Source organism: Amborella trichopoda, chromosome 10 (genome assembly GCF_054954075.1).
Source record: "Amborella trichopoda isolate Santa Cruz 75 chromosome 10, AtrichopodaSantaCruz75HAP2 v2.0, whole genome shotgun sequence".
NCBI lineage: Eukaryota > Viridiplantae > Streptophyta > Magnoliopsida > Amborellales > Amborellaceae > Amborella > Amborella trichopoda.
This window is the reverse complement of record NC_142345.1, coordinates 41,753,632-41,777,932: the sequence shown is the minus strand read 5'-3', so window position 1 is coordinate 41,777,932 and position 24,301 is coordinate 41,753,632. Positions and strand designations below refer to the sequence as shown.

At 37.4% G+C, this 24,301-nt stretch overlaps 1 protein-coding gene across 22 annotated transcripts; it reads right to left on the bottom strand.

The window, feature by feature from the left end:
• Positions 1–251: 251 nt before the first annotated feature.
• On the bottom strand, positions 252–22,988 carry SRT1 (sirtuin 1). Of its 22 annotated transcripts, none has more exons than XR_016042163.1 (15): positions 22,749–22,988; positions 18,983–19,012; positions 18,760–18,852; positions 18,024–18,143; positions 12,709–12,836; positions 12,470–12,578; positions 11,434–11,513; positions 10,631–10,709; positions 10,002–10,055; positions 8,913–9,006; positions 8,250–8,334; positions 6,174–6,262; positions 1,793–1,860; positions 1,554–1,656; positions 252–996 (listed from the first exon to the last, which is right to left on the bottom strand). XR_016042163.1 is itself a non-coding variant. In XM_088849035.1 (14 exons), the coding sequence occupies exons 6-14, from the start codon at positions 12,542–12,544 to the stop codon at positions 712–714; spliced, it is 927 nt and encodes a 308-aa protein (XP_088705161.1). In that variant the 5' UTR covers positions 12,545–12,578; positions 12,655–12,836; positions 18,024–18,143; positions 18,760–18,852; positions 18,983–19,012; positions 22,749–22,988; the 3' UTR covers positions 252–711. The 22 variants fall into 22 exon arrangements, 8 of the variants coding, with proteins under 8 accessions (XP_088705161.1, XP_088705160.1, XP_020522723.1 ...); XR_016042165.1 differs by having other exon boundaries at positions 12,736–12,836; XR_016042164.1 differs by lacking the exon at positions 6,174–6,262.
• Between the last annotated feature and the right edge of the window lie 1,313 nt (positions 22,989–24,301).

Here is a 24,301-nt window from a genome sequence, read left to right as displayed (position 1 = left end):
ATATACTATGATATCGTTTAGTTTTTATACAAGGTCACAATCACTCCTAGCCAAGATGGCTTAGGGTAAGTCACAAAGTTCTAGAGTTTTTTTAAAAAAACTTCAAGTCTAGTCAATAACATTCACACAACTGCTCGATTTAAAATCTGAAGGACAAGATTGATTGGCCCCCTTGTGCTAAAAGAAAATGGTTTTTGTATACTTTTCCAAAGACAACATAGAAAGAGAACACTCAAAATCTTGTAGAGGGATAAAACTAAACAAGCCAAGCCCCAATTTATGCTATATCACTTAATTCAAACACTTTCAAGGTTCCATGATTTCATCCCATTAAACTAAGGTGAAATACACACAAGACAAAAGCTAGGGTAAATTACTTACATTTAACCACCACAGGGATGGAAACCATTTAAACTATGGTAAATTACTAACAACTATGGTGCCCGCCTTGTCTATTGATATCATTCATAAATTTTGCAGGAGTAATTTACAGGCAAAGATATATCCTTTCTAATACTTTAATGGGCATGAGACTTGAGTGTAGTAGGACAAAATTCACTCAGCCTGCACCCCACCTGACCTAAGCCACTTAATTTTATCTACATCAGGCAAGAACTCATAAGCATCAACAAAACACCTCCAAACCCACCAAAAAGGGAGAGAGCAAAAATACCTCCACCCACAAGAGAGAGAGAGGGAGAGAGAGAGAGATCAAGATTCCTCTTTCACTCTCTTAGGGGATGGCCCATGCCTGATCTTATCCATGTGGGACCGTTTCATCCACATGTTCCCATTGCTTTGAGGGACCTCAGCAATAAGGAGTTCATTGTGCCTAACGAGGCTTGTGACTATTCCATAAACAGTTGTGGCCTTGGATTGAGTTGCGATTGTCCTCTCTACTGCTGCAAACTGTCCGCAACATGATTCATTGAATGCGGTGTCTTTTAGATTTTGCACCACCACCTCTTTCCCATTGTTGAAGGTCTCATGTGAAATCTGCAATGTATCATAAGCTTATAGAAATAAATGTCATGATTTTGCCTTTTTCTTAGACAAATTGAAGGAAAGGAAGATTTTGAGTTGATTTGTATGCGGTAATATGGTTCTCATGCACTCACATAGATGCATTGGGGTTGGAATTTGCCAAGGGCAACGAAAGAGTAACAAGTTATGGTGTGTCCATGCATACTATTATTTTGGGTAAGGCAGTGGAGATTTGGGCCCCTACCCGTTTTTCAAGTGTCCAAGTATACTATGCAATAAGGGATCAAGGAAGTGATACACACAAACTCCAGACAACAAGAAATGACAACGCTATCCATCAATGAGTTAAGCTTCAATGGAGTAAGATATAAAGAGACCCAGTAAAGAATCCACCATCTGTTCTCAATGATGAACGGTGATGATTGTGTGCCTTGACGAATGTCCCGGTGAACCCCACTACAATTAATCTCTACCATAGAACGAACAGCGGATGCCCCATTGGAGTTCCAAATACAATAATCCATGTGATAATAGTGGCCCATTAGAACACCACAACTCTTTTAAGTTACCTGGAAATTGACCGGACACTCAATTTTGATAGAAGAACAGCCACAGCCATCACCAAAGTTCATTATTATCAGCATTTTGAACGGTCTGCTCCTCAATGTTTCCCTACAAAACCAAATGAAAAGAGAAATTGATCATTGAACTGCATGATGGTACAAGCACAGACACACTCTAAGCACAAGCACAGTAGAGCTTCATCTTTGCAACATAAACTGAAAAATCTAGCATTACTGCAAGATACCTCATTAGCTTAAATGGTTGCTTGTGTAAAATGGCAGTTTTCAGATCTGGCCTTTCAGGAAAGCAAACCTAAGGAGCAAATGAAGATTCAAACATAGTCAGTGATACATACTGATAATTTAATCACAATGTATGAACAGAAGCCATCTATGAAATATCAAGTTAAAGCGACTGCCTACACAAACTGATTAATAAACCAGAGACTTGTAGAAATTTCATCTCCTCAGAATAAAAAATAACATACAAAACATATAGACAAGGTTGACTGCTGATACCAGTGATAGCAAAAGAGTGAAAACTTAATCTGGTTGGATTGGAATAGTCCAATCCGACCTGGAATCGGGTAATTGGACCAGTGACTGCCCCCCTGTTTGCTATTATAGCCCAATAAACTGTAGAAAAACTGGGTGATTTTCTCCTTAAAATCAGGAACCAAGCTATTTTTCAAAAGATGCCTCATTTCCCCCTAGGGCAATATTGGACCCCAGAAAGACTTTTTTCCACCATTTGATTGACCTCTCTCGTTTGAACCCTTTTTTTACTCAAAAAAATCTGGAACCAACCGTTTTGATAGATTACATCTTTTTCTTTATCGATGCCCCAATTTTGAGAAATCAAAAGTTCTAAAATTCCAAATTCAAACGACTGAAAAAATCTTTTGAATTATACAAATGCTTGATTCAACCGATTCAAAATCGTTTGAATTTTTAATGGCAAATCATTTGAATAAAATTCGTTTGAATTATGTTATCAGCAAATGCTTCATTCAAATGTTCCAAAATCTTCTTAACTCTTTCAAACTATAACTAATCTTTACTGAGAACTTGATTTAAAAAGATCTCTTTTCCTGCCTACAATCAAGGATTTAGGAGTTTTTCTAAACTCTCTCTCCTGGAATCATCCTCGGCTTCAATCTCTATGCTTTGGACTCTTTTTGTTCCATCATTTCAAGCCAGGTCACCTGAAATTGGTGATCCAACACTGATTTCCAAGGGACCAAGTCATCCATTGAGTCCGGTTTTCCGGAGACTGGTTATAACTCAATTTATCAGGACAGGAGAGTGGCGGCTTTGTCTTCTTGTTAAGGTGCAGGAAGATACCATACCTAGCTGCATACAAGCACTTACTGGCCTTAAAGAGAATCTTTCCAGAGAATTTTGCTCAAAATGGAATTTTACAACAAACTTCTTGTGCACATACTCCTCAACAGAATGGGGTGGATGCAAGGAAAAATCAATATTTACTTAAAATAGCCTGCACTCTGCTGATTAATATGCATCTTCCAACTGTTTACCGGAGAGATACCTTGCTGACCACATGCCATTTTAATTAATTATGCGCCTTCTTCAGTTTCGAATAGAAAAACACAACACTTTGTTCTCTTTTCTGATACTCCATGGTTTGTTATTCCTCCACATGTGTTTGGGTGTGTTTGTTGTGTTCATGTGCTGGGTATTAGTAATGAAAAGTTAGATCCTCGAGCTGTCAAGTGTGCTTTTCTGGTGACAGTACTCCTTAATTTTCAAACAAGAGCGACATATTTGATGGAAACTTATTTTATCCTGGTCCAAAAGAAGCCTCACAGTCCTCATCGCCTCACAGTCCTCATCTTCTATAGTTCCTCTTGTTAGTCATGTTGATACTTCTTCACCTCAGGTACCTGAACCTGCTAAACCTATTACTTCTACATCATGATGATGTCCCTCAAGAGCAGCACATAAAAGTTTACACGAGAAGGCAAGTGCAGGATGGACACCCTCAACTGACTCAATCATCAACCTTGCCTATATACCCACTTCCTATTTTTGACTCACATTCTATGTCTGGTGATGATAATGAACTCTCACCATCTATAAAAGTATAAGGTTATGTCCTCAACATCCCATTGCCCATTTTGTTACTTTTGCAAATTTGTCTCCATCCCAACAAAGTTTTTCTTTGGCTATTTCATCCATTTCTATTCCTAAGTCTTATCAAGAAGCATTTTCTCTTACTAGGAGGTAGAAAGCAATGAAAGAGGAAATGCATGCACTCAACTTGAATGATACATGGGAGCTCATGGAGTTACCAGCTGGAAAAAGGACTGTTGGGTGTCACAAGGTTTATGTGGTAAAAATCAGCTTGATGGCATTGTTGAGAGATTAAAAGCCAAGTTGTTAGCCAATGGATACACCCAAACCTTTGCTGTTGATTACTCTTAAACGTTTGCGCCTATTGCTAAACTTAGTTCAGTTTGAGTAGTTACATTTGTAGCAGCGAACAAGGGCCGGCCACTATGGCAGGTTGATGTGAAGAATGCCTTCCTCAATGGTGATTTACAAGAGGAGGTAGCTATGGAGTAATCGCCTGGATTTCTTGCCCAAGCAGAGTCAGATAACATACGTAAGTTGAAGAAAGCCATTTAAGGTCTGAAGCAATCCCCATGAGTATGGTTTGAGATATTTAGTTAAATTGTGGTGGCAAAGGGATTTGGACACAGCCATGCAAATTATCATCCTCATCATCCAAGCCTTATCCCTACTATGTGAGTCGACTACATGAATCTTGTCGCGTCATTCTTCTCTATCAAGGGTCAAACCCACAGTCAGACTATAAGTCACCATATCTCTTCTCACTATTTTCATACATGTCCTTTTGGGCCTTCCCCTTAGCCTTTAGGGCCTTCAAGTTAAACCAAATCGCCCCTACTAATTAGATTTTTATTAGATCTACGTTGTACATGGCCAGCCCACTCAAGTCTACGTTTCCCTCATCTTACCCTTATCAGAGCCACCCTCAGGTTCCCTCGGATGTATTCATTCCAAATTCTATCTTGTCTTGTCTTGCCACTCAAAAAATCTCAACATCCTCATCTTAGCTACACTCATCCTATGAATATGTTGTTTCTTGACTCCCCCAACATTCCATCCAAAAAAGCATTGTCAGTGTTACAGTCGTCTTATAGAACTTCCCTTACAGTTTCATTGTTATAAGGCGATCACATAAAACTTCATATGCAAATCTCTACTTTGCCCACCCAGATCTAATTCTATGCGGGTCATCTTCCTCAATCTCTCCATTCTCCTGGATTATCGACTCCATACAAATCATTTAGTGTTTATTTGGAAACAAACCTCAAGGATAATTGTCTTAATTGTTTATGTTGATGGTATTGTCAATACAGACAATGATTGGGTAAGTTCAATCATCCGACATACAGTCTAGCACAAGTTATTGTACATTTATTGGTGAAAAATCTAATTACATGGAAAAGTAAGAAACAAAATGTTGTGGCTAAATCTAGTGCAAAGGCTGAATATAGGCAATAGCACATACCACATGCGAATTGATGTGGCTGAAGACACTGATGCAAAAGACGGGGTTTAGTATTGCTAAGCCTATGAAAATGGATTGTAATAATAAAGTTGCAACTTATATTAGTAGTCATCCAGTGTTTCATGAGAGAACTGAACATATTGAAGAAGATTGTCACTTCATTGTGAGAGAAGGTTACTAGTAAGCAGGTGTCTATTCCTATGGATCAATTTCGCAGACATCTTCACCTAAGCCCATGACTGTAATTCGCTCCAAACAATTAGCTCCAAGCAAGCAATGGGTGCCATTTATGCACAGCTTGAGGGGAAGTGCTAAAAGTCCTTTCTATCTTTTAAGTTAACAGAATCTATATGTCCTATGTCCAGTTTGTATGGACAGTATTCCCATTTCCCTAATTTTATTAATGTAAAAGAGATTTGAATAGTTACTCAAGACCTATTGGACTCTCATGTCACTCTCTCTTCCGTTCCTGCTTTTCTTTTCCTCTCTCTCTTCCCCTTCTCTAATAGGTGATATAAGCTTTTTCCTACTATCAAATAGGGTCATCCATACATGAGTTTATCTACAGCTAATTACCTAGGTTATGAAGAGAATGGCTAGTGAAGTCAGGGAAAATCCTCAGGACTGAATGCCCAATGGCTGGTAAATATGAGTAGTAACAAACTTTTCTTTCTTGAGGCACTAACAGAAAAAATGTGAGACAGCAGCTTCTGATCACTTATGGACATGGTGGGTTTGCATTAAGGAAGAGAGGGATCATGATCAAGAAAACTGGTCAAGTCAGCTTTTTAATGTTTTCTCCTTCTAATGCAAGAAATATTGTATATCAAAAGATGAAATTCTTAGGAGTTCTAGGACTCTAAGGGAGACAAAATATATAAAAATCGAATCACTTATTACAAAACTAGTAACAAGAGTATATGAAATACAGGAGCTGGACTCAATATATGAATTCAAGAGCAATTTTAAGTGACGAAAATTTTCTCACATGATGAAAATTTGCTCAGCGAATTCATAAAATAGATTCTCAGAAATATTAAATGAAAAGAGAGTACAATCAGCATTACCATAACTGATTTGAGAAATGGCAGTGGAGCCCTAAGTCCATGTATACTAGAAATTCTGAGGGTCCATTTTACATATGTTTTTCCAGTTCCTGCATGACAAAACAGCGTGAATCCATTTGTTATATCATGAAATATTCTGCCATGATAACTACAATAAAGAAACAACATGAGCAATTTTGGGCCACTCTTATATTTTTGTCACATCATTTATCTGATTAATAATAGGAAAAACCACTTTATATGCCCCCTATATTCTTTTCTAAGTGGAGGCATCACTACTTTACCGAGTCAATCTTCCTGGGCCATCCTCATTACGCCAACTTCTCTGTTTTCTTCACCAAAATGAACTCGAGATAAAGAGTATATACTCTAGTGTATCGCTCCTACCTACCCTTCATATGCCGATTTTCAGGTGCACTCATAGTATTTTCACTCAGGCGATCTTGTATAGTTGACACCCTATTAAAAAAAAGAAGAAGCCCATGACCGTTCCTCGGAATGTTTTATTTTTTTCTGATAAGCGAGCTGTCCCTTGGGGGTTTCTCCAACATTTCCCAATCTTGTAAAACAAAAATAGCATGCTCGCCCTTGTCCTACCACATCAAAAGTTTCTGCTCTTCAAACTTGCCATGTTTCTTTTCCGATAAATTAACCTTTATATTTCTCAACTAAGATTGTACAGTTTGTTTGCAGTGTATTAACTACAAAAATGATGTAAGACTTGCACAGAAAATGGGAATCTGCAACTCAGACCAGAGAAAGGTCTGAAGCACAATTGACAAACAAATCTGCAGGGAGCACCCTCCGCTATAAAAAACATGTGCTTCTCTCCAGGTGTATGTAACAGACACCAGCATAGGTCAAAAATTTGAATTAAACAAATCTTTTAATCTCCAAGGGCAATGGATAACTCTTTGGCCCAGGCAATGATGTTGTCTGAATCACATTCAAGTAGCATCACCCCGCAGCAGTCTCTTTGGATACCTGCCAGGGCCAGGTTCCCCATATAACCAACATCAAAACTTAGTGTGACTGCACCTTGAAGTGGAAAGGGGTTGGGTGATGACACTATGATATGTTTCCAGAGAGGAACCATGTCGGCCGACAAGTAGCAGCTGATATCTTTGCGGGAAAAGGCCGGGGAAATCATATCAAGCTATCATTAGCATGATTCTTTCATTCATATTACAAATATGCTCCACATTAAGCTTCCTTGACTAGCACATATCAAGCTAAATGCAACTGTTTCTATATGCACATAACACATGGGTCGCAAAAACATGTGTGAATAATTATGTTTATCAATATATATAGCATCTATAATATATGCTCATATTTATCAACCTATGTACCATCAATATATCATAGGATGAAGTACCATAGTGAATGTTGTTTGCAGATGACATAAATTTGATTAATGAGACTAGAGATGACGTTAACACAAAGTTAGAACTTTGGAGGGATGCTTTAGAGAAAAAAAATCTTAAAATTAGCCGAACTAAGACAAAACATATGGAATGCAAGTTAGTAATAATAGGAGAAGAAACGAGGAATTAATTAAGATTGATGGCCAAGAAGCACCATAAAGAGATTATTTTCGATATCTTAGCTTGTTAATCCATGAGAATGAAGAGATTGATGAGAATGTCACACATAGAATAAGAGCTGAGACGACAAAGTGGAGATGTGCTTCCGGAGTCTAACATGAACATCGCATATCAATGAAACTGATTGGGAAGTTCCACAGGCGATGGAATGTTAGGTGGCCAAGAAATAACATATTCGTAGAATGAGTGCAGCTGACATGAGGAAGTTAAGATGGATGAGTGGCAAGACAAGAAATGATAGAATTCGAAATAAATACATTAGAAAGAACTTAGAGGTGGCTCCAATAGGCAATAAGATGAGGAAAAATAAATTTAGATAGTCTAACCATGTACAACATCGACTTAAAACAACATATATTGGGAAGGGCGATTTGGTTCAAGTGGAAGGCTCTAAAAGGAAAATAGAAGGACTTAAAGGACATAGATGGAAGTAATGGGAAGAGATATGGTAACCTATAGTTTGACTTACGGCGTGGCCCTTGATAGAGCAAAATGGCAGATCCAAATAGTTGGGATAAAGCTGAGATGATAATGATGATGAATATATGTAGCATCTGCAGTGTCAAATATGAATTTACGAGTCAGTGTGTTGAAGGTGCTTGTATCCTACACATAATAAGAAGCTGCATAAAGTGAGGAAGCAAGTTTGCTTAATTATAAATATAAACAAAAAAAACACAAACAAATCTTAACGGGAAGTCTACTGCTAAAACAATATAATACATAAGAGATCTTTTTGAACATAAATAGATCAACTTTAGAAGAGAGTTTGAGAGACACACTAAGAGTTGAGAAGAAAATAAAATGAAAAAGACCAATTTGAAGGATGAACTTTCATCAAAACAAGACATTCCAAACACTTCCATCATACTTGGGAAGATTATGTTCATTAAGTTGTTTGAATAACAGAAAACTTTTGAACAAAGTTATTCTTGGCAATGACTATATTTGCACAGGTGGTGGTTTCTGTTTCAAACTCAGTTTATCATTGCATCTGTATACAAATTCACGATATGGCGCTCGTCACTTGTAATAGCATCAAGGACATGAGCACATATAGGGCAGATTCTTATAAGACTTATCAAAAGAGAACATTTGAAAAATGAAAAAAATAAAGGCAGGATGACTTTACTTTTTGGTGTATAAGATAAACTCAGTTGAATGAGATCCACACGGACATATGGAGGAATGCTGAGGCTTAGAAAGTTCATAACACCCGCAATAACCTGCTCTGGCTCAAGTTAATGATATCTTAAAGAAAACAAAGAACCAAAAACCAATAATCACAACAGCATGGGGATGGAAGTTAGAACTCAAAAACATTCCCAGCTACCACCACTAGTTAGAACTCAAAAGCATTTCAAACTAACACCACATTGAAATCAATCATACCTTAAAAACTAAAAATAGCCTTGAGCTACAGTGATAAGATGTGCAGATTCAGATGCAATAGGATGCAATATACCAGTTAATCACCAGTTTCAAAGATCAAACTCAAACAACTTATATTCCAATGAAACCTAAGACTTGAGATATACTTAAAAACGAAGGTAGACCATATCACAGCTCCAATGATAGCATGCTACTAAATGAAAGGTGATTGTAAATACACCATATTCAGTTAACAAAATCAGTTTTCATGCATAATGCCAAACCAAACTATAAGAATCCAAAAGGAAAATCTTCCAGCCGAAGGAATTAGGAACCATGTCAATGACCGAATGTAAATGAACTCGGTTTATGTTGGAGCCAATTCCGACTAGAACAGGGAAATCAAGTACACTGCGGTTGACAGTACTAGAATTTATTTTTATAATTCAAACTTAAAATTTGAGAAAAACTAAAAGAATATAATTTCCAAAATATTGTAGCTACCCAAACATGCAGTTCGAGCAATTAATTATTTCCATTCACCTCAGATTAAAACTGTAAACATTTTGTGTGGGTATTTGATCTTTGACGAAATTTGAGTTATAATTCCATGAGATACTTATAAAGCAATTTACAGTTATGCTAGTGACCTTTTCATTAGCTCCTATTATATACAAAGAATAAAAGCACTTAGATTAATATTTTCTTTCTAAGCAAAACTAGTAGTCCCCCTTGCTCTACAAGAAGGTCCCGATAATATCATTAGTATGTAATATTTCAGTGCTATTGGATAACCCATATAACAAAACACAAATCAGTATCTAGAATCAAAACAAAGAACTGTCAATACCTTATCTACTTTACCATGGATCACCAAAGCCGCTTTCTTGTCCTTTGGGGTTGGCTGCAAAAAAAAAAACAGCTCATCTAATGACTTTGCAATAGCAAAATACAATTGTCAATTAACTCTAGAAAAATGGAATCCTGCATGGCATGAGAGAAATAAAGTGAATAGTCAGGATACAACACTAGGAACAACTCGAACCACCATGGGATGCAGAATGAATAGATTGGAAAAAGAAAACTTTTTCTCGAGGTCCATGCATCTAACTTAGGACTATGTTTTTGGCAGGGTCCATTTCCATCTAACTTTTTTGTTATCTTTTTTATCAGTCACAATATCCAATGTCCAACTAACTAGGAGTTTTCTGTTGATGCACTTGGTACATAAAACAAATAAAGCACAAATGTAATTTGATCTGAACTCGTAGCATCATAGATTACCCAAAAAGAAATCCCTTTAACAGGTACCAATCAGAAATGACAGAGAAACACACTTTACTCCTATAAAGAACTATCCAACTTTCGATCTAGAAAAGTTACATTAGACACCACCCGGAAAAGTTTGTACAGTTGACTGTTATTGCCTCACAGGACACTTTGCGTAAAGTACAACCATTATGAGAATCGATGGAATACCTGAAGGTTTACAATAACGAATTTCCCCCCAAAACGGGTACATTTTAGTGGTAAGTTGCATGCAGGAGTAATCTGTAAACTGCAGGTGGAAAGCAAGGAACCCTATGTCATGAACATATCCATGGGAAGTTCACCAAAGTGGCATTAGTTACTCATTCTAAGCATTATAAACCGCAAAAGAGCGAATAGGCCAAATAAAAAGAAACAGTTTGGGGCCATAGCATCAAAACAATAGTCTCAAGCTCTCATTGAATGAATCCAAATTGCAGTTTTTTCCCCCTTTGGAATCAAAGATGGCAGGCTAAGTACAAGAAGATACGAATATATCCCTTTACTACCACCCAGAACCTCTCGACAATTACAAACATCACACAAACTCGTTTCTTTGTTTGCCAGAAAGTTCGGTGGTTAGTCTCCCGTTAATGGGGTCACAAATATTAAGCATGCTAGAGAAAACAAATCCACACATTGTGGGAACTAACATATACCACAGACACTAGTAGAAAAGCCGCAAACCCTATTTGAGATCTGCCAAAGAAACAATAAGTCAATAACATAAGCTACCAAGCCCAAGATTTTCCAACTTCTATATCTGAAAAGTGAACATGTCAGAACACATGAAATTGGAAAATAATCTAGTGCAGTATCCTAACAAGACTAGGCCCAATAACAAACCCTCTCCTCCCACTCTCAGTCACTCCCTCCCTGTCCCCCTCCCATGATATATAGGATTTAGATTATAGCATAACTTCCAACAAGACTATGGTTTTGAAAGAACTTCTGTGAAATGGGAGCTACATTACCTCGTTCCCAAGCACAATATAACATCTGCCATTTTACAATGCTTTTCTGCAGGGTCCATCTCCTTCGGAGGCAAGGCATCCTGGGGGGAAAGGGACGTTTAAAACACCACATTTACTAGACCTCAAGCTATAGTTTATTCTAAGTTAAATCTGCATTGCTTTCTCCAATCAAGAATACCATGCAAGCACAAATCCAACACGCTGGATGAGTGTGAAAATCATTTCAACTGTCAATGGTGCCCTAGACATGATTTTTTCTGATGAATGAAAATTTGTAACAAACAAACTTCTTGTTGGAAACTTATCACTTAAAAGACCCTTGATTTGCACAACTGGATAGTTCTAGGGAGAAATCCAGCCAGTCCTACCTTGGTGAAAACCAATCAAACTGGACTTGTTCAACTCGACTGCGTCACCCTGACTTCTTCTAGTCACGTCCTTTTGAAAAGAATAGGCTTTCGAAAAACTAAGTCACGAAATAGTGCTTGTATTTTGTTTCAAACAAAATTTCCTCGAGACCAATTTTATTTGTAGACTCAGATTTTGGTGACTTATAGATTCATCAAATGGTGAAGGCACTAACAAATCACAAGAACCCCAATCAGCTACGGGTTTCCAAGATGAGAACTTGGAGGAGAACTTTCAAGATAGTGTAGTACATGCATCTTTTTAATATGAGAATTAATATCAATATCCTGGCATTCCAACTCTCATATAAGCAGCTCAATCCTCTCACAAGGTCCCATGACAAGAGAAAGTACATCATAATCTCATTAATTGCGGTATAGACAGTCCATTGGGGTCAAAGCCATTAAATTGAATGGTGGATGTGATGATAGAAAGCACAGGGACATGGCCATTGGTGAGTCCTGTTCTGTCTAAAATGCGGTCCCATATTTCACTAGATGGTGAAAAACCCAAATTGATTATGTCTATCTCAGTCCATTTGATTATAACATACTTTTCAAACATTTCCATGAATAAAACTCTATAATATAAGCCACTGTTCTTATTATGTTGATATAAATATAAGTACCTCCCAATCAAGAACGGTGTCCTTGAGTTTTAACCCACATTTAACATCAGAGCAGCGTCGCGAAGTCTCCTTCATTCCAATAGTTTCCACTTCAAAGTCTCGCACATATCTTCAGGTGCAAAGCACATCACATGTTAAAACGATGAACATGTAACTACATGAAACACAAAGGCAATTTGCAGTACCATATACACAGATAGCCAATAGAATATCACAGAACATATGCCTCAGAATTGTACGAGAAGCTTGTGAATGGTTTGCCATACTCTGCTCCACATGATGGGCAAAGCTCCCGGAATGAATTCCCATGGAGTTCAGCAAGTTTCTCCCTTGGAATCCCAGATCGAAGGTGGAGATTATCAATATTCTGCAAGGATATAAAACCAACTAAGAACCAAATATCTTGATTTCACAACTGAAGAACCATATATGCAGAAGGTCACGCTTTCAGAACATGAATGCAAAACTCGGCAACTCACCAAAAGAAAAAAAGGTATACACATAACTTAAAAATGGGTATTCAACCACTTATTTCAGTCAAGGCCGTCAGTTTTACCAACTTAAAATGGGTCTAAAAGTCGACTGTGATTATCTCAGTCGATTGTGATTATCTCAGCTTTGCGAACGGAGTTTTTCATTTCCCTTTGTTTTATGTATTTCAAAATTACTATTGCTACCACTTTCATAGATTATGTATTTCAAAATTACTACCACTTTCATAGATTTTTTTAACTTTTTGTTCCAGAAATTCCTCTTACCTCTATCAAACCGTATGTATTCTCCCAAACTAAACCCTAGATCCTCAACTCCTAATTTTTCTCTCAAGCAAGTCTTACAAGCTAGAAAGCATGACTCTCTCCTCCTAATTTTTCTCTCAAGCAAATCCTACAAGCTAGAAAGCATGACTCACTCCCTCCCTTAAAATCAACAGTTAAAATCAAAGTCAGGAGTTGAAATCAAGAGTTTCTCTTTTGCTCTTACTCTCTTTCTGTCTCATGGTTATCAGATGGGCTGCATCAAAGGCATATGGCAGAATAGTCGGGCTAGCAAGGGTGTCTGCCTAGGTGGCACATTGCTCGTATATGTGAACACATCACACAATGTGATGCACCTGCAGATGCAGACCCTGCCTCTGTATGGAAATAATGCACAAGCAGCATTAAAAAAATCATTTTGCCCCCTGAAAAGGCAGGGGTATAGTTTGGTGTAACACCCTCCAAAACCCTTAGAACCAATACTCCTTGGTTCTAAGGGGGATTAAAATGAAAACTCGAAAATTAATTTTTCAAAAAAAAAAAATCGGAGTTTCCACATATTTTTTGGCAAAACGAGTTGGTTGTGCTATCTACTGAATTATCAAGCTCTAAAGGATTTCAAAGGGCAAGGAGATTAAACCACATAAACTAATTCTCTTTCAATTTTGGGTTTGAGAGAAACCAAAATCAAGTTTTCTATATAAGTTTCACTGCCTAATAGAATTTTTTTTTAACAATATCTTCACCTTCTTCAATAAACAAAAATTCCCATTGAAATATGTGAAACTGCCTTAACCAGGGATCAGAATAGTATTTATTGCATACTTTGTGGAAACACCTATACTGAGGAGACTTACTGGCAAAGGGAACATCTTGCTAATATTCAAGGAATGTAAAGGCATGCCCTAGTGTGATCGAGACTGATAAATATAGGTGGTGTTGTAGAAATATAGTAAAATTGGTTGTGTTCGGTACAAGAGACCGCACCAGAAGGGGCCGATGGATGCATTTTTGCACCCCGGTCATCATTGATGTGTAGAGGACAAAAGGAAGAAAACTAAACAAACACAATTGAAAACTGATGCAAAAAGGAAGAAAGGAATAGGATTACCAAGAATGTTGCAATGGTTTCACCAAGCCAAGATTCCATTAAATGTACTGCCCTTTTATAACTTCCATGCTATGATTTAGGTAATTGAACAATTTTGGCCAGGACCCAAAGGTCCTAAATTTCATGAGCTTAGGGAACCCCTATTGAAAAATGCAGTGAAGGACATTACAGCCCTTTTCAGCAACTAAAAAAATAGTAGCAAAAAAACATGTTTTCTCAGTTACCACATTTTCCCCTGTCTGGAGAAATGGGGAAAAGCGTGAAATGCGGAGCCCCGCATTTCCCTATGTTTCCATGCTTTTCCCCAATTTTGGGGAAAACTCTAGCAAACCCCAAGGGATGTGCTGCCGATTTCTCAGAAATTTGGGGAAATGCAAGAGCCCCCCCTCGTCCGCCTTTTATTTCTCTAACCTCACAATCTCTCTCAATCCTTCTTTGCCCAAGCTCTAGCCCGAGCTTTCTAAGGTTTTCACAGATAGGTGACCAAACAAGGGTTTCCAGCTTCCATCGCGAGTTTTCTACTTCTACCTTTTTCTCAGGCTTCCAGTTTCTCAGAGATTCTCCAGGAAAAACAACTTTCCCAATTACCAAACAGGGCCTAAGAAGATTTTTCATTTCTCATATAAATTCATGGGCGAAGTATGGGGTCATAATAGTTGAGATGGATGGTCTTATGAAGGACCTGTTTAACTGCTAATTATTTGGTCATTTGTCCCTTAAGGACCTTTTTCTTGAAGTTTGTTAATGCATCAGGCCATTCAAATACTGCAAATTGCTCGTTCAAATTGTTGGGTTACATTATTGATGAGGTTGGGAAAGAGCCTGTAATAAAATTACTGCAAACAATGTTGTAGCCAGGCATCTAAGGATATAAAAGAGAAAGCATATGTTCTTGACTCCTTGTGCATCGCATTCTCTAGACTCTATGACATGGTTAGTTTCCTAAGGGTAAAGGACAATTCACAAAGCCATGGGAATCATTGGTTTCATTCATAACCATAGATCAATCCTAAACCCAATGAAGGAGCTCACAAATGAGAGAGAAATAGTGAGATTAGTAATTACTAGATTTGCCACAACATATTTCGCTTTCTGAAGTACATGCAAGCATAAAGATCCTCTTAAGGACAATGCTCACTTCTTAAAGGTGAGCTAAAATTAAGTAGGCTAAGCATCTAGATGGAAGAATTGTGTCAAATTCATCTTTTGGGGGTACACTCCACTTTACATTAGACATTTCTCATCCTTTGGTGAAAGTATTAAGGTCAGTTGATGGTGACGCGAAGCACGCCATAAGCTACATACATGAGACAATGATGAGAGCGAAAGAAGAGACCAAGTTGGTTCTTAAGGAAGATAAAAGCAAATACAAGCCTATGTTTGAGTTTGTAATAGGAGATTGAGATATTTTATGATTATAGCAAATTGGATTATTTTGTTGGGCTCACCCAATTAGAGCCCTCTCACACGAGTACGGATGCGCGCAGAGGAACGCGGATATATGGGACACAAAAATGCCAAAGTTGATGTGTGTGTGTATGAACGGGTAAAACATGCAAATTAAGACAAATAAGAAATAAAACATACCAACACCGAGATTTTACGTAGTTAAGCTTGAATCCACTATTAACTCAACAGTTACAATAGCCTTCCAAGAAAAAAAACTATCTAGGGCTCACTGATTTCTTCTAAAGACTTATCTCTCTAGGTTCTCTTCTCTAAGGTTTTTTTCTCTCTCAGAGACTTCTTTTCTTTCTAGAGGCTTTCTCTCTCTATAAAAGAAAAGGTTCTCTCTCTCTCTCTTTCTTCTCTTCTCTCTCTACAAAGAAAAAGCTTAAGAAGAGGATCAATGGCTCTCTTTCATCTTCTTCTTTTCTCTAAGAAGAAGAGTAACTTTCTCATTCTTCTTCTTCTCTCTTAGAGAAGGATAGCTCTCTCTTTTTCTTCTCTCTCAAAGAAGGATAACTTTGTCTCTCTCTTCTTCTCTCTCAGAGAAGGATAATTTTCTTTCTTCTTCTCTCTAAGAGAAGGCCTCTCTTCATCATCTCTCTAAAAGAAGGCTCTATGTATCTCTGATACACCAAGAGAGGTACGCCCAAAGGAATGGCCCAAGAGAGATACATGCCCAAATAAATGGCCCAAGAGAGTTGCACGCCCAAAGCAATAGCCCAAGAGAGTTGGCTATGGTTAAAACACCAAGAGAAAACACAACCCACCCACGCGAGGGCCTTTTATGGTGTGTTATCTCTCCCTAGGATAGAGAGAGGTGGAATCTTTGAACACCTTATTTATCCTTATCTCATCTCATGTGGAGACCACATGAGGATATCACTTTAGAGGAAAGCTTTCAACCTCCTCACGTTTTTACCTTTGCATGGGCCAATGGGATAAGACCATTATAGAAAGAATATCCCATAACCCCCTAAAAGGTGGGTCATCTCCATCCCCTTTTATGGTGTGTTATCTCTCTCTAGGATAGATAGAGGTGGAATCTTTGACCACCTTATTTATCCTTATCTCATCTTAAGTGGGAACCACATGAGGATATCGCTTTAAAGGAAAGCATTCAACCTCCGCAAGTTTTTACCTTTGCATGGGCCAATGGGATAAGATCATTATGGAAAGAATATCCCATAACCTCCTAAAAGGTAGCTCATCTCTATCCTTTTTTTCAGTAGGAGTAGCTCATCTTTATCCCATATCAATCAAGTGAGACTTCCCATATTCCATGGGATTATGACTTGGTCAACAAGTCATCTTTTCCTCTTTCCAAAAATTGCCCTTTCCTAGTTACACAATTTCCATTGGTGTCCCTCCCTCATGGGATGGGACGCCCAACAGATTTGGCCCTAGGCTCAAAGGTCCTACATTCTTAAAACATTCTTGATTGAGGCAATTGGACAATCTAGCCCCAGGCTCAAGGTCCTACATTCTTAGATGTTCATGGGATAGTGATCCCTGACAAAATCACAAAAGTATACAAGATGAAACACAAAGTAATGGGTTAATCAAATTTAGATGTGTATTGCAAGACCATGGACAATATACCACTGATCTAGGTGTCTAAAATTGTATGAATTACATATATTAGATGCTCTTGGGATGGTGACCCCAAACAAAGTCACAAAAGTGTACACGATGAATCCAAAGTAATGGGTTGATCAAATTTAAGTGTGCATTGCCAGACTTTGGATAAGAGAGCACCAAACTAGGTATCTAAAATTGTATGAATATATGTCATTTCCACACGAAAATAATAACAAGGACATAGTTCCACACCCACACATATATATTATATTATTGGGTAACCCAGAGATGCACATACACCATTTTTTTTTCCTTTTTGAATGTTAACTTGCGATAGGTGGATTGGAAATCTTGAGGTCACAGTGTAGTGCCCACCTACCCCAATCACCATGCCAAGAGCCCCATTTCCCACATACACACTATCATTAACTGATTATTTTTAAGCATCAAACATTTATAATCATTTCAACAGAAACTGTCAAGGATAAATTCCAAGCATTCTTGTTTAACCAAGTACTATTCATTGAAAGACATTAGAAGTTGGATGCAAGGTATAAACTTTCCAACCTCCAGCTAATATACAGCACTAAATTTAACTCTGAAATGACTTGTTAAAAAATGGCCGAACTTTATATTCCATATAAAGGCAGGAGTATCATACCTGACTAATTACAAACTTCAAGATACCAGCCCTCTCCAACTCTACCAAAGCCATATGTGTCAAACTGGGTATAGCCCGATCAAAGGGTAGTGATGTGTCAGGAATAACCTTTCCCTCACGCTGCAAAGAACATTCTCAACCAATGAATCTCAGTGCTAAGCTCCAGCCTTCATTTACTCAAAAGCAGTTCACATAATATCTGCAAAGATTAATGCGATTCATAGAAATCTTTTTGTGACGATTATTCTCAAGATTCAGCAATAAGTATGTGCAGCTAGTAGAACTAGAATGGGGCATATGACGTGATCGAGGTGACAAATTTCAATCAAACAATGCATATGGAGTGTTTATGAAGTGTCAAGGGTAAAACACTATCAACTAGAATGCTTCACATCTCCAAAAGTCACTAATACGAATTTAAAAAGAATGACCAATTTGAAGTTTCACAAACCATCCAGCATTACAAAGAAAAAAAAAAGGCAAAAATATTGCACAATCAAGCATCAGATTTTTAGGCAGAATGCGCTTCATCATTTGATTTGAAATTTGAAATTTGAAATTTGAAAAGCATCCACTTTGGAGTAGGTATTTTATTTATTAGAGATACTTTTTTTGTTGAGGGCTTGGGTTAGGGGGGTTGGGTGCAGCTTGGAAAAATTTCACCACTGGGGCACATTTGATGCCTGAAATCAACAAATAAATGACCCAAGTGTCATAGACCGCTAAGGCAACTAACCTGAAGAGTCCAAATGCCCTTTGGACCACGGAAGTCAGGTATACCACAAGACGTTGAAATTCCAGCACCAGTGAATACCACCAAATGCTTACTCTGCATACAATGATAAAGATGACTCGGGTAGGGGAAAGAACATTATAGAGAAAATATTAGAGTGAATATGCAATTTCATCTGAAATATATTTGCACATGAGCCCATTGTAGTTTCTCTAGAAAAGCCAACCTTCCGTATCATCATGGCAAGCTCCTCAATCTGCCATTGAAAAAGCAAACAAGCAATGATAAGTTAATCAGCGACAAAAATGTTTTCCTAATATCATATCTGATTATAAAATAAACTTGACGTGAAGACATTTTAAAAAAAAATAAACTTGATTTGATGAGTTTCAATCCAATCTCTACACAATGCTAAAATGTAATTTATGAAAATCGAAACAGCCGAATACTTTTCAAACGCATAGTTAGACACCATTGATTTCCATGTAGAAGAGTAACTCAAAAATCAGAAAACACAAGAGGACAACTGAAAGAAAATTAACTTTTGGTTTTCTGATAGCAGGAGATCACAGATTTCCCATTCATGTTCCTCCAATTTTTGGAGAAAGTTGAGCTTCAAGCTACAAAGCACAAATGCGGTCATGCACTTGGATATCTCATCATTTATTTTGCATTTTGTCATTCCAAGTTCAAAGTATGAACGGGACATAGAGAACTTGCTTTCACGCATCAATGCACAACAGATTCACAAGTATATTGGAGCAATCTAAAAGCATTTGAGGTGAAATGGAGGAATTGCCTTAATCACTACAATAAATCAATTGATCAAGAAACTTGTTGCAAAAGCCTTCTTTTTTCTTTTTGAAAATTCACAATATTTCATTGCCAAGATACTTCACTTTGGTTTAGAGAATCATTTTTTTCCCATGATATAGCACATAACACTTTGTAACAAACAAAGTGAAATATGCCCTTTTTATTGTTAAGGCTCGGACGATGACGATGATTGATATCTCATTATAAATCCACTCAATCGTTGTCCCCTTTTATTTATTTATCAAAAATGAATCAGTCACTTTAGCCAACCAATTAATCAATATACATCCCTTCTTTAAAGAAGGAGGGTAATACAAAAATGATTGCCAAAAAGAATCTAAGTTCAAATGTAAGCGCAAATTAATTTATCAAAGTAATTAAGTACATAAACCACCCCAGATTTGACATAAGAAGCATTTTCTTGAATCCACATGATATGTCGTATTGTATAAAAAAGAGGTCCACCTTGCCATATAGGCACCACCTAGGAGCAAGGCAGGCGCTTACACGCCTCGCCTAAACTTAGGTGGCCTTCCTAGGCAACCAAGATCTGGACAGGCTCCTACGTGCACGTGGTGGGCGACAGCCAAGGTCCAGCCTCAGTTGCCAATGGACTTTTCTAATCTCATTTTTGAGAGGGAAAAAAAGAAGAAGAGTTGAAGATTTTTTAATTTGAAAAGATCCACGAACTTCAAGAAATCTACTTTGGTTTTCTTCAATATGATTTGTTGTGAACTATCAAGAGTGGTCACAAGAGGTAATTTGGATGTTTCGGTGTTTGATATTCATCTAAAACATTGAGGTTAAAAGATTAGGCAATAGGTTAGTCAAATATCTCTGTATTAAAGTTAACAACTTAAATATATATATATATATATATATATATATATATATATATATATATATATATATATATATATATATATATATATATATATAGGCAAATATCCTGTGAGCCAGTGGGCTCACAAGAAAAAATGAGCCCAACGGCCCAGATTGAATCTGGGCCGATTTGACAATTATGAATGCTCGATAGTGTTTGAATTTTAATTTTTTTTCTACATATTCAAATAACTTGAAATTTTAGACGTGTGTTCATCAAAAGTAGGTGAATCTTCGAAAAATATAAAAAAAATATTTTACATGAAAAAAATTTACCAAAATACCCCCATAAAGTGTTGGGGGTATTTTGGTCAATTGTTTTTTTGTGGATTATTATTTTTATATATTTTTATTAGATGCCGCTTGATGAGAAGAACACATACCTAAAATTTCAAGTGATTTGAATTTGTAGAAAAAAATTAAATTTTAAACACTATCGGGCATCCGTGATCGTTAGATCGGCCCAGATTCAATTTGGGCCGTTGGGCTCATTTTTTATTGTGAACCCACTGGCTCACAGGATCATTTATATATATATATATATATATATATATATATGTGTGTGTGTGTGTGTATGTATTTGAGAATCTTTCATTAGTCAAATATCTCTATATTTGAGGATCTTTCATTTTTTTGAAATGTCTCGTTCAGGTTCTTGTGAGAAGGGGATTCGAGTTGATAATATGGTTATCATAGTTTCAAAAACAGGTCCGCCCAGCACTAGGCATCACCTAAGCCAGGACGAACCAACTAGGCAAGTTGGCCCTAGGCGTGCACCTAGGACCCCGCCTAGGTGGGCGCCAAGGACTGTACTTGTCTAGGTGCAAAAATATCAATCGGCATTTTTGTTGTTTTTTGTGTGGATTATAAAAAATGCATGAATATGCATTTTTATACAAAATCTGAACCTAAAATAGGATCCTGGACACCCCTGGCCCCCTTTTGAACCTAGACTGCCCAGATCCCTTGGCACCTACCTACGCACTAGACTGCCTAGACCCCCCGGCTGCCTAAGGGCCGCTCAGCATATTTTGAAACACCGATGGTTATTGTGCAAATGAAAATGATCGAAACAAAGGTCGGTCCATTCAATGATCAAGAGACAAATAGGGGTATTAGGGGGGATGTTCCCACATAAGCATGTTCTAGCAAATATTAGGAAGGAGATAATTGAATATTTGGATGCTGAAAAAAGAACAAGCGGCAAGGGACACAAGCATGTCGGAGTACAGGCCATGTAATGTATTTGGTGATAACGAGGATGATGACAAAGAGGAAACTGAAGTGAGTTTCTCTTGAGGTACTAAAAGAGAATGGGGTCTATGGATGTCTTTTTCCGCCCACCTTGAGGCCATGGTAGAGAAAGGGAAGAAGCAAGTTACAACTGAAAATTGGTTTAAGAAGGAAGACTGTGCTCAAGTATCTCAGTATATTACCCGCTGGATGTATCAGACAGGCATTGCTTTCAATGGTGCTCGCCTAAAGAGCTTTCATACTATGTTAGAAGCAATTTGGTAATATGGGGTGGGGCTAAAAGCCAAAACCCCTTCCATATGAGCTTAGGGAAGCCATTGCTACTTAACAATATACAACGAACAAAAGAATACCTCAAGATCCACAGGAATGTATGAATGCAAAAAGGGATTTCAATCATTAAAGACTAAGAGGAGTGGAGTGTGACGAATTTTACTGGGAGATGTCCTTTAGGGAAAGTGTTTTGGTGGTCTATTGATGAAAAATATATGTTTTCTCTGGTTGAAGAGGGTATTCAACAACGTTTTGCATAAAATTACATATTACTTTGAAGAATCAATTAGTAAAAGGGTTTATGTTCTTCTAAACCTGTTATCATAACCACCCTCATTCCACCCGCAAACAAAACACCTTCAGGAAAAAATAATAAATGAAGAAGAAGTAGCGGCAACTCGAGAAAAATGAAGAGCTAAAAAGTAAAAAGACAAACTCAAAGATATATTGAGAGAGAGAGAGAGAGTGAGCTGAAACAAGAGGAATAAAACAGGGCGAGAGAGAGAGAGAGAGCGCGCTCAAATAAGAGACAGCACGGGAGAAAGCTGAAATAAGAGGAGGGAGAGAGAGCTGATATGAGCGAGAGAGATAATAAGCATAAATAAGAGAGAGCTCTGAAAGAAGAGAGAAGAAGCTCAAATGAGAGAGAAACAAAACAAGCGGCAAGCGGAACGAGAGAGGGAGAGGGCAAGGTGAAAGAAGAGAGAGAAACAGAGCAAGCGGAATGAGAGAGAGAGAGAGAGCGAGAGAGAGAGGCTTGTTGCTACCTTGCTTTCCAAAAGATTGGGTGGATCAAAAATCTCAGACATTCCAACACTTCCCACATCTTCCCTGTAAGAAAGCTTCTCCGCATAACCCAAAGACATAACTTCCCTTTTTCGGAAGCTTCCCCACCACAAAAAAACAACACAGCCGAGGAGCACACTGATACGCTCCAAAACAGAGACACCACCTTCTTTACTTCTCTCTCTAAAGACCACCACTTTTCTTCCCCCTCTCCCTCTCTAAAGAGACCGCCTTCTATTCTTCCCTCTCCATATAACTCCCTACATCTGAGAACATGACCCTCAGGAGAGAGGGACACAAGGGCTGTCTCCTTGTCGATAGGGACCCTAGCACATTGAGAAACTCTAGAGTCTAGGGTACCCTACGTTTTAACAACGTCTTTCTCCATCTCATTCAGTAATAAATATTTTTATGGAAAGTGTTTTGATAGGGGAAAACCTTTCCCTATTCGGGCTAGCTTTATATCATTTTCCTGCAACATCAACTTGTATACTTCTCTTTATCCAACCCTCCATTCTGAATGGAGGGTTGAGATTGCCCCAATCACAATATCACATCTCTACACCATTCTATTTTAATTGTATAAACTATTTTAATACCAAATTTTGTACCTCCAATCTTCTATTAAACTCGTACTAGCGAAAAATATTTAAAACTAATAAAATAAAATGACCAAAATACTTTTGAAAGTTTCAAAAGGTGTTTTGGTCATTATATTTTATCGAAAAATTATTTTTAATATATTTTTATATGTGCGCCTTAATGAGAAGATGACACGTACCAAATTTCATATTTATACAATTTATATAAAAAAACTAAAAATAAAATACTTTGAGATGTCGGATCTAAGATCAAACGGTGAGCGACTCTCTTGATCAAAATTGGACAGCTGAATGATAAAGAAAGTATAGATCTTCCATGATGTAGAAAAAGTATAGAAACATTTACCTACTCTAGAATTCACCATATTAATGGTGATTTTAGAAAAGTCTACTCTCAAACTTGTAAGTTGCCCTTAAAACAATTACAAGTACATGTACCTATTATTTGGACTCACCCCAGCATTTTAGTAAATATCTCTTCTATAGGTGTAGGTGTATTAGTAAAATAGAGATAGCCTTTTAAGAGAAAACCCTTATTCTTAGAGAGAAGATGAACCAAATGCTATTGAAGAAATCACATATCCTAAGAAACCTTAGTTCTTAGAAGAACTTTGTAACTATCATTTTAATAGGTAGAAAATCTATCTTTTTCTCTCATACATGTAGTTTAAAAAGGTGAACCACGTAAATATTGGTGCGAATAAGTTATTAAATTTCATTTGTTTTACTGCATGTTTCTTCACTCATACACACACTCACATCCTTTTGGTATATTTTGTATTTTATAAATCTGGATTTCGCACATTTTGGTATATGTTGTTTATTCCATAAATTTAGCTCATCACCATTCATGTAAGAGGAGTTGAGTGGTGCACCCAACAGTCCCTACATATAGGAACTTGATCTTGTGAGCCAATTTGCGTACAAGGCAT